Source organism: Babylonia areolata, chromosome 4 (genome assembly GCF_041734735.1).
Source record: "Babylonia areolata isolate BAREFJ2019XMU chromosome 4, ASM4173473v1, whole genome shotgun sequence".
Classification (NCBI taxonomy): Eukaryota; Metazoa; Mollusca; class Gastropoda; order Neogastropoda; family Buccinidae; genus Babylonia; species Babylonia areolata.
The window spans coordinates 45,851,828-45,863,657 of NC_134879.1; the positions used below are offsets into that span (position 1 = coordinate 45,851,828).

Here is an 11,830-nt window from a genome sequence, read left to right on the forward strand (position 1 = left end):
GAAACCCCGCCGCTTGACAACGAGAACACATTCAACCACACGTGCAATTCGGGAGACTAATTCACGCACTAAGACACACTCACTCAACAAAAAATGAAAGCACAGGCATGTGAAAAGATGAAAACATTTGAATGTATAAAGTCCCCGCGACACCCTCCATCTCCGTGCCCCCACCCCGCCCACCGCCCCCACCCCCTGCCCCCCCACCCCCCAACTCACCATTCAGCACCCTCCCTCTACTCTGCTACCTTTAAAACAACAGTTTCAGTTTCATAATTATTATTTATTTATTTATTTATTTATTTTTGTAAGCTTATCTATTATTCATTCACCTTTTTTTTTCTCAAGGCCTGACTAAGCGCGTTGGGTTACGCTGCTAGTCAGGCATCTGCTTGGCAGATGTGGTGTAGCGTATATGGATTTGTCCGAACGCAGTGACGCCTCCTTGAGTTACTGACACTGAAACTGAAACTTAAACAACATTCCAATGAAAAGATCAATACTATGTCTACAATCACCTGCATGTGTGACAGGACATAGACAAAATTGTATTGTATCGTATTACTCTTTTGTCACAACAGATTTCTCTCTGTGAAATTCGGGTTGCTCTCCCCAGGGAGAGTGCGTCACTAAACTGAGAGCGCCAACCTGTCTTTGTGTTTTTTTCTCTGCTTGCAGTTTTAATTGTTGTTGTTTTTTATTGAAGTGGATTTTTCTACAGAATTTTGTCAGGGACAACCCTTTTGTTGCCTGCGGGTTCTTTTACTTGGTGCGCTAAGTGCATGCTGCACACGGGATCTCGGTTTATCGTTTCATCCGGACGATTAATATCCAGACCACCGCTCAAGGTCTGGTGGAAGGGGAGAAAATACTGGCGACTGTGGGATTCGAACCAGTACGCTCAGATTCTTTCTCGTCCTAGGCGGACGCGTTACCACTGGGCCAAAATTCCTCCTCCTGTGTATGTGTGTGCAAAAGAATGAACGCGTTCATATTTAAAACCACTTTGTCGTGAACAGACAATGGACCAATAAGAAGAAGAAGCAGCTAACCTCGGCCTGAGGCGACCCGCTGTCTGTGGCCTTGACCTCGATGCTGTACACCTGCCTCACGTCCAGACGCTCATCCGTCGCCTTGACAACGGTGCCATCAGGAGTCACCTTGAACATTCCACCTGCATCGTCGAGGAGGGTGAAGGTGTGCACCTGCTCCGTGTCTTCATCAACGACAGTCAGTTTTCCCACAGGTGTGTCCGTCTTCGTCACCTCTCCCACACTGCTGCCTGTTCACAGCCTCAGGTAATTCAGTGAACGATGGAATGAGAAAACAAGAGAGGCAAGGCCTTCAAGACTCACTTGTGATACACTTTTTAAAAAATCCAAGCTTTTTATGTATTGTGTATAATTTCAAAATGTAATGTTTAAGACGAGAAAGATCAGTTTAAAGCGAATTAAGTCCCCTAGCATTAATTACAGAGTAATTTCCCTTTTTTTTACTATCTCCACCAAAACGTTTGCAAAATAAATAAAACTTCCATGCTTAGCAAAATATGTTCCTGTTTGAACAAAAAATGATAATAATGACTGCTCTTGTTGTTGGGTCACAATATCAGATTAAAGTGCCAAGTTTAGAGAATACAAAAAATATAAATATAACAGTAAATGCAGTTTGCATATAATTAGGCTTCATTTTTTTTTTTTTTTTGTGCCCAGCCCAGAGGTGCAATATTGTTTTAAAGAAGATGACTGGAAAGAACTGAATTTTTCATATTTTTATGCCTAATTTGGTGTCAACTGACAAAGTATTTGCAGAGAAAATGTCAATGTTAAAGTTTACCACGGACACACAGACACACACAGACACACACACACACACACACACACACACACACAGACAACCGAACACCGGGTTAAAACATAGACTCACTTTGTTTACACAAGTAAGTCAATGAGATAAGCATCCGTTTAGAATAACCTAATATTCAAGACTGTTACCTGTTCGAAGTAACAGGTAATTCAGTGAGCGACTGAATGAAAAAATAGAATTAGTTTCCGTTTGAAATGAATATACGTGGCCGTTGCCTATTCGGAATAACAGAAAAATTAGTAAGTCACTGAATGAGAAGATGAAAATTAGTATCCGTTTGAAATAAAAATACTGCATATATCCATGGTATTACATATAAAGACAATTAAAAATAAGTCATGTAATCAAATTTGTCTTTTCCGATACCATCCCATCAGTTGTCACTAAGGATAGTGGATTATACAAGCAAGATTAGGATAGGAGGTAAAGAAGTAAATAAATAAATGAATATTCAAACAACTTATCTCGATAGTTACAGTATTTCCGTAATTTTATTTACAGGTTATTTGTTTATTGTGAAAGATTTCAATGGATCAGTTTCGAGAGCATTGACTTCATTCGCTTCCTGCTCCATTCACAAAAGGAAAAGTCCGAAGCATCTTTCTTTTGGTACAGACACAACGAACGGCCTGACGAAATCGAGAGAAAAGCAAGATGAATATGTACGACAAAGCAACAAAACATAAACAACAGGTAGGGTGGACAAATTAGACATGAAAATCGATACAAACGACGGGCGCCATAGCCGAATGGTTAAAGCGTTGGACTTTCGATCTGAGGGTCCCGGGTTCGAATCACGGTGACGGCGCCTGGTGGGTAAAGGGTGGAGATTTTTACGATCTCCCAGGTCAACATATGTGTAGACCTGCCAGTGCCTGAACCCCCTTCGTGTGTATACGCAAGCATAAGATCAAATACGCACGTTAAAGATCCTGTAATCCATGTCAGCGTTCGGTGGGTTATGGAAACAAGAACATACCCAGCATGCACACCCCCGAAAGCGGAGTATGGCTGCCTACATGGCGGGGTAAAAACGGTCATACACGTAAAAAGCCCACTCGCGTATATACGAGTGAACGTGGGAGTTGAAGCCCACGAACGCAGAAGAAGAAGAAGAAGATACAAACAAGAAAGAAACCCGGCCTCTTCGTTGCCTAATAGCCAGTGCAACAAGCGTCAAACACCTGCCCTGATATCAACTTGATACCTTGAAAAACGAACAATCAACTTGCACGAACTGGGTGTTCATATTCCGTCAAAGCCACAAGTTTTCCCCGCATTTATTTTAGTGAGGGCGTGGTGTGGCGGCTATTAGTAATGTGTATGTGTTTTTGTGGATTATCCACAGCCTTGTGTTAACGTGGCTGGTGTTAACTGCGTCCTAAAATAATTCATTTTTTTAATATCAAGGTAACTAAATTCATTCTTTTCTTAAGCTACAACAATTAAATACAATATACATTATGAAATGACAGTATGCAAACGTTTGTCTTTATTTCATTTATTTGTGAGCGTTATGTGCATTCTTTAAAGTGTAATAATTTCTAAGTATCCTCCACAACGCGCTTACCACTCAGCTGAATGTCATGTGGAGGGTCATTCGAGTCCGTGACCTCAATGTCAAGGTCAAACGTAGCGTGTTTGGGCGGGAAGCCGCTGTCGGTGACCATGACCGTGACCTTGTGTGTGACCTCTTTCTCGAAGTTCAGACGACAGGGTGGCTGGGCGTTTCCCCCACACTCTCCGTTGTCTTTTACCTTTAACATTGTAAAAGGTGTAGCGCGCGTAATTCTGTTACTTAATCCAGTTACAACATGTCTATGGTTATTTTGCATTTCTATTTCGCAATGTTACTTTCTTGACGGAACTGCCTTAATCAAACGACAAGAAACTTTTCATATAACTGTAAACTGCATTGGAAAGTCATTTACATGAAATGTGAAGCTTCGTGACACTGAGTACAGGTTGACAGAGAACTGCAAGAGTATATCCGGAGACAGACAAAGAATTAGCGAGGTGTATGGCCTACACGTCACCGCGAATCCTTAAACACAAGCCTCTTAGCGACCAGGGACAGACAAGTAGGTACAACATACAAGAGATGTGGAGAAAGATAGTAAAAAATGTGGACACGAGAAGAAAGGGGAGAGACAGAGACACAGATGGGGAGGGAAAGACAGACAAACACAGAAAACCAGAGACAAAGAGGCTGCAAGTCACAGAGAGATAAATGTTTGGGTGATCTTCACCTGTGTGAACGAGTGATGAAAGCACACCATAAGATACAGACCACGCGCGCGCGTGTGTGTGTGTGTGTGTGTGTGTGTGTGTGTGTGTGTGTGTGTGTGTGTTCGTGTATGCTTTGTGTCTGACTGACGTATTACAGTAAAGCGCTTTGAGAGGTTTGAAAGCAAGATAGAAATGATATACTAGTATCATTTTAACAACAATATTAAAGCAGAAGAAAACACACCACAAGTTTGTCTCCGTCGATTTCAAACCTCTGCCCAGCGTCATCCTGCAGAAAGAAGGTCAAAGACTGATCGCCGTCCGGATCACTCGCCAGCAGCTGTCCTACCACTGTGCCACCACGACTGTTCTCCGACACCTTCGCAAACACACACGGCGTTCACAACTGTTACATCAATGCAGTATAAATAACTTAGTGTTGATAATTATTTTACTGCTACGCTTTGATTGTTTGGGATACATAGCTTAGACAAGACTTTATTATTTGATTCCCTGCCCGCTTTAAGAAACAAATGAATGAAGCAGCTAATCGCATTCTCCTTGTTCAGAATAATTTCAATCTGCCATGAGAAACATCAGCTTGAAAAGAAAAGAGACATATGTAACGATTTCACAAGCAAAATATGGACTGCATTTGAGTTTGTACATCATAGCATGAAGATGCGCTTTCCGAGAACATATGAGTACTGTTTTTCCGTCGTCTCACAAAAACTTGGGGTATGATGACACTTTCACAAAATACCCTCCTCGCACACACTCTGAGAAAAAAAACTTTCAGAAAACACACACACACACACACACACACACACACACACACACACACACACACACAACCACCACCACCACCACACCACACCACACCACACCACAACACAACACACACACACACACACACACACACACACACACACAAACACACACACACACACACCAAACTACACACACACACACACACACACACACACACACACACACACACACCACTACACCACACACACACACACACACACACACACACACACCACCCCATCCCACCCCACTCCACCCCACCGCACACACACACACACACACACAACCACCACCACCACCACACAACACAACACAACACAACACAACACACACACACACACCACCCCATCCCACCCCACTCCACCCCACCGCACACACACACACACACACACACAACCACCACCACCACCACACAACACAACACAACACAACACAACACAACACACACACACACACACACACACACACACACACACACACACACACGTTGATGTTTTTGACTTTTTGCATTCATTATCAGTTGTTTCGCTTGTCAGTTTAACGACTTCTCTTTTTCGAAGTCCTTTAAGTAATTTCCTGTAACTGTATTTAGAGGGTGTTTTTTTTTTGGTTGGTTTGTTTGTTTGTTTGTTTTGTTTTTCTTTCAAATTTCACCCACATTTTTACCCTCATTTGCCCAGTTTCCCCCAATCCCTCCATTCATCCACATCTCCCACCCCTTCTAACCGATAATACTCAGATGTATTCATAAATACTTTTACAAAATGTCTTCAATCACCGATATGTGTGACGGGACATTAAACAAAAAATTCCTTCCTTCCTACACACACACACACACCTTGTAAGCAGAAAGAGTGAGGCCAGACGGGGTTTCGTTGACGTCCTCCACAACAATGGTGATGGACTTGATCAAGGTACGGGGTGGGACACCCGAGTCTTCCACACTCAACACCACAAAGCCCTCACTCTCCGTTTCGAAGTCGTAGGCACTGGTTACCTTCACAACACCCGGTTCTATTGTAAATGGTCAGCATAGGTACCGTTACCTTCAAAACACAGCTATTGTAAATGGTCGGCATATGTATTAGTTACCTTCAAAACACAGCTTCTGTCGTAAATTTTGGTCAGCATATGTACTGGTTACCTTCACAACACAGTCATTGTAAATGCTCAGCATATGTACTGGTTACTTTCATTACAGCATATGTATGTCAGCATATGTATTGGTTACCTTCAAAACACAGCTTCAATTGTAAATGGCCGGCACATGTACTGGTTACCTTCAAAACACAGCCATTGTAAATGGTCAGTATATGTACTGGTTACTTTCACAACACCACTTCTATTATAAATGGTCAGCATATGTACTGGTTACTTTCACAACACCACTTCTATTATAAATGGTCATCATATGTATTGGTTACCTTCAAAACACAGCTATTGTAAACGGTCATCATATGTATTGGTTACCTTTACAACACACCTATTGTAAATGGTCAGCATATGTATTGGTTACCTTTACAACACAGCTATTATAAATGGTCATCATATGTATTGGTTACCTTCAAAACACAGCTATTGTAAACGGTCATCATATGTATTGGTTACCTTTACAACACACCTATTGTAAATGGTCAGCATATGTATTGGTTACATTCAAAACACAGCTATTGTAAACTGTCAGCATATGTATTGGTTACCTTTACAACACAGCTATTGTAAATGGTTAGCATATGCATTGGTTACCTTTACAACACAGCTATTGTAAATGGTCAACATATGTACTGGTTACCTTCAAAACACAGCTATTGTAAACGGTCATCATATGTATTGGTTACCTTTACAACACACCTATTGTAAATGGTCAGCATATGTATTGGTTACCTTCACAACACAGCTATTGTAAACGGTCAGCATATGTACTGGTTACCTTTACAACACAGCTATTGTAAATGGTTAGCATATGCATTGGTTACCTTTACAACACAGCTATTGTAAATGGTCAACATATGTACTGGTTACCTTCAAAACACAGCTTCTATCGTAAATGGTCAGCAAATGTACGTGTTCCCTTCACAACACCACTTCTATTGTAAATGGTCAGCATATGTATTGGTTACCTTCACAACACCGCATCTATTGTAAATGTCAGCAATTAGAAGCATCTTGAATGTCATTCGTTAATCAAAACAATCATGAAACATTTCAAAGAACTTCAATATCTGATTCAAATTGTCAGGACACCATCTACTGAACGTACAATGCACGACCGTCACTGCTTCCTTACGGAGACATACAGACTGGCGTGTAATGTTTTTAGCTGTGGTTTCCCTTCAAAGCGCGAGGACTGGAAATAAAAATTTAACAAAAAAAACCAGTGCTTAAGTAATATCATTAATTATGTATCATCCTACAAAATAAAGACTTCATCTTCCTTCTCTCTCTCTCTCTCTCTCTCTCACACACACACACACACACACACACACACACACACACACACACACACACACACACACACACACACACACACACACACACACACAACACACACACACACACACACACACAAACACACACATACACACACACTAACACTAACACACACACACACACACACACACACACACACACACACACACACACACACACATCCCCATACACAACAACAAAGACAGAAGAACAGACGAACAGAGACGAACCAGACAACCGAAAGGCCAAAAGACAGGACAGACGTGACGGACAGCCCAAACACCACACACCTTCAACAGGCTTCCTTCAAGCGTGAGATGATCGCCGTCCTGAGAGGCGATGGAGATCTCGTGGTCTTGCCCTGCATCCTCCTCCACCACTTCCAACCGCCATTGTTCTCCCTCACTTCCCTCCGCCACCCTCACCTCTTCCACCGCTATCCCTCCCACCAGCACGTCCTGCACGCACGCACGCACGCACGCACACACACACACACACACACACACACACACACACACACAAAAAAAACACATTCACAAACATACATAATTATATATAATGAGAGACGGCCAGAGAGAGAGAGAGAGAGCAGTGCATGCATGTATTAGATGCACACACACACACACACACACACACACACACACACACACACACACACACACACACACACGTATACGCACGTACACGCTTGCACACGTCTTTTTGTCACTCAGAGAGAGAGAGAGAGAGAGAGAGAGAGAGAGAGCAGTGCATGCATGTATTACAGAGAGAGAGAGAGAGAGAAACACACACACACACACACACACACACACACACACACACACACACACACACACACACACACATATATATATATATATATATATATATATATATATCACTTCCGTGATGCCACGCTGTCTGGGGGAAAATGCCTCACTCACTGTGATTATAATCCGTACGAAGTCGCCCATTATGCCAAAATCATTACACAAAAGAAAGACGTAATGAATGAATGACCGAATAACCAACTGACTGACTGAAGGAAAGAAGGAAGGAAGAAAGAAACAAAATAAAGACAGACAGGCAGACAGAAAAGAAAAGAAAAAGCAGTGAACTAACTCACTGTGTGAATGAATGAATGAATGCGAATTTTGAATTAATTACCCCCTAAACGGAGTATGGCTGCCTACATGGCGAGGCTAATACATGGCGAGGCTAAAACGGCCGGTCTGGTTTGCCTGCTTCATCCATTCAGTCCCTTCAGCGCATACAAAACTCTGCTGCACGACTCGTCCTCAGAAAGAAAAAATCTGAGCACATCACTCCTCTTTTGCAACATCTCCACTGGCTCCGTGTCTCACACCGAATAAAGTACAAGATCAGCACTCTATGTTATAGATGCATTCACAAAACTGCCCCTTTCTATCTCTGCGGCTGCCTTCACCTCGACACTCCATCTCGCGCACTACGATCAGCTTTGGATCCACTGTTTACGCATACCCAGATTCAAACGCTCGACTGTTGGCCGCCGTTCTTTCTCTGTCTCTGGACCTTGCGATTGGAATGAACTTCCTCTTTCGCTTCGTCAAGTCTCCACACTCAGTTCTTTCAAGTCTGGCCTTAAAACCCACCTCTTCCCAAAATAGCATCTCTTACCTGCCCTTCCTTGTCTTTAGTTTCTACAGTTTTAGAGTTATGCATGCGTGTGAATGACTGGTGCGAAAGCGCTTTGATTTGTCTCTGCACAAGATTCAGCGCTATATAAATACCATCATTATTATTATTATTATTATACACGTAAAAGCCCACTGATGTACATACAAGTGAACGTGGGAGTTGCAGACCACGAACAAAGAAGAAGAGGAAGAAAAGAATAATGATAATTAATTGTTAAACCGATTAATCAATTAATGACCAATCACAATTCTAACAAACAGATAAACAGAAAAAGAAACAAAAAAGCAATGGGTTCACTCACTGTGGGCGGATCGTTGGTGTCATTGACGAGGACGCTGATGACTTTGACGACGGAGTGACCTTGCCCGTCTCGCGCCGTCAAGTCCAGCTCATACTTGTTCTCCGTCTCGAACTCCAGCACCGCTGACGTCATCAGCGTCACATTGCACGTCACACCGGACTCCTGCTGAAAACCAAGGAGCGAAAGTCAGCTCAGACAATGGGACTCAGTTTCCTATGCCTTGAACAGAAGGTATAAAACCTTCCTGTGCCTTAAACAAAAGATGAAAAGTCAATACCAATGTCGGAGAACAGCACGTTCAACAGGCCTCCGATGAAGAACAAGCGCCGTGTCCACAGAATAAGATATTGATGAGGGTGACGACAAGTTATACAGAATTTTTTGTTTCTTCATCAATGGTGATTTTGATCAAATTGAGGAAAGATGCTCTACTGATTAGGAGATAAATGCTGCTGAGTATCCACTTCTGTTCCATCTTGTACTGACAAAAACTAAGGCTTTGGTTATTCTAAGCAGTTTTATATTAGAAGTTTACATTGTTCCATGGCAGGAGGCCTAATGTGTTACACTGACATTGCTTCATGGCAGTAATACATTATACACTGACACTGTCTCCTGGCAGTAATGTGTTACACACTAACACTGTCAGTTGACAGCAATAGTTTCACGCTTACACGCTTCAGACGAGAAAGCTGGCTCACAGCCTATCCAACCCAGGACTTTCCTGTATCACTTTTACCGAAGAAGGAAGTGCAATCCACTGAAACATACAAGTAAGCTCAACTTTCGATTCCGAAGGAAGGAAACACCCAGAATTAGAGAACCAGCACCGGCGAATATTGCTGAACGACCACCATAGGTAGATTACACGCTTACGCTGTTGCTGCAGGCCGGGTCGCCGAGGACGAAGGACTGTGTGGACTCGTGCAGCACGACGTCCAGGTGATCGCCAAGGTCAGGGTCACGGACGAGCACAGATCCCACCACGCTGCCCGCTGGTTCGTTCTCCACCGCCCACATCACAGTCGGCACCAGGAACACGGGCGGCTCGGCCTCGTCCTCTGTCACCACCGTAATCACCCCGTCCGTCTGCACAGGTTGAGAAAAGAATGAATGAATGAATGAATGAATGAATGAATGAATGAATAATTAATTAATTAATTAATTAATTAACTAATTACAAGAAAGAAAGAAAGAAACCCATGTGGTTTCGTCACTAACGTAAACGTCTCAACCTGTGTGTCCGTCTACAGAGGTTAACAAAAATAATAAATAAATAGATAAATCAATCAATCAATAATCAATAAATAAACAAACAAATGATTTTTTTTTTTAAGATAAAGAAAGAAGCCCATGTGGTTTCGTCACTCATGCAAACATCTTAAACTGTGTGTCCGTCTACACAGGTTAACAAAAATAATAAATAGACAAACAAATAAACAAATAAATGAAAAAGAAAGAAAGAAAGAAAGAAGGAAACCCATGCAGCTTCATCACTGATGCAAACGCCTCGAACCATGTGTCCGTCTACACAGGTTAACAAAAATAATCAATGAAAGAAAGAAAGGCAGTAACCCATGTGGTTTTGTCACAAATGCAAACGTCTCAGACTAGTTGTGTGTTGGTGCAGGAATCAGGGTCGTTGGTAGGTATGCAGGCGTACAGGGGGTCCGAGTGTCTGTATTGTTCAGACACATTTACACTTCCTTCATATTTTGAAGAAACAATAATTTTCAGCAGGATTATTTAACGATTCTTGATTTAACGGCTCTTCTTTGTTACAAACTTTCTGTATGGTAATGAAAGATTGACACAGACGAAGACTGTAATATCTATTTTACACACACACACACACACACACACACACACACACACACACACACACACACACAGCAGGTAAGTGTCAGGATTAGGGGAGGGGATTTCACGGATCCCGGCTTGAAACCGAACAACGTGTACACACGCACACAATTTATGCATACTGAAAACAATGTTTGATCGCTTACAGTAGCCGGTGGCTGGCCATTGTCCGAAGCCCTGACCGCCAGAACGAAAGACTGGTTCTCTTCGTAGTTCAGTTTCTGTTTCGTCATTAACTTGTCCCCGTTCTCGATGGAAAACACGTCACTTCCGTTCAGTAAGGTGAAGGTCACAGCATCCAGGATATCGTCATCGTCCGCCATGATGGAACCTTGTACAGATTGGAATTTAGCTTACAAGAGACCTTGCATTTCTGTCTGTCTGTTTCTCTGTCTATCTATCTATCTGTCTACCCACTGTCCACCCGCCCAACAAAGTATCTAGTTTTTGTAAATATTGAAATATCGTTTTACGGCTTGGTTTTATTTATCATCCTGTTGCAATGCTTCATAAAGAATATGCGGTGCATGTGAAGACAGTCACATGAGAATCGTTCAACACACACACACAGGCACACACGCGCACACACACACACGCGGATTCACATGCACAAACGCGTGCACGCACACACACGCA

The 11,830-nt window shown here is 42.5% G+C and overlaps 1 protein-coding gene across 1 annotated transcript in view; it reads right to left on the bottom strand.

Annotated features, from left to right (window-relative positions):
• Window positions 1–11,830, bottom strand: part of LOC143281468 (protocadherin-16-like) — a 120,821-nt gene that overhangs the window by 65,312 nt on the left and 43,679 nt on the right. Inside the window, exons 23-30 of the mRNA XM_076586679.1 lie at window positions 11,341–11,525; window positions 10,211–10,423; window positions 9,335–9,496; window positions 7,665–7,832; window positions 5,744–5,902; window positions 4,340–4,474; window positions 3,431–3,623; window positions 1,053–1,282 (exon numbers count right to left, since the gene is read on the bottom strand). Coding sequence (XP_076442794.1) covers window positions 1,053–1,282; window positions 3,431–3,623; window positions 4,340–4,474; window positions 5,744–5,902; window positions 7,665–7,832; window positions 9,335–9,496; window positions 10,211–10,423; window positions 11,341–11,525 — 1,445 coding nt within the window. The remainder of the gene's footprint in view (window positions 1–1,052; window positions 1,283–3,430; window positions 3,624–4,339; window positions 4,475–5,743; window positions 5,903–7,664; window positions 7,833–9,334; window positions 9,497–10,210; window positions 10,424–11,340; window positions 11,526–11,830) is intronic.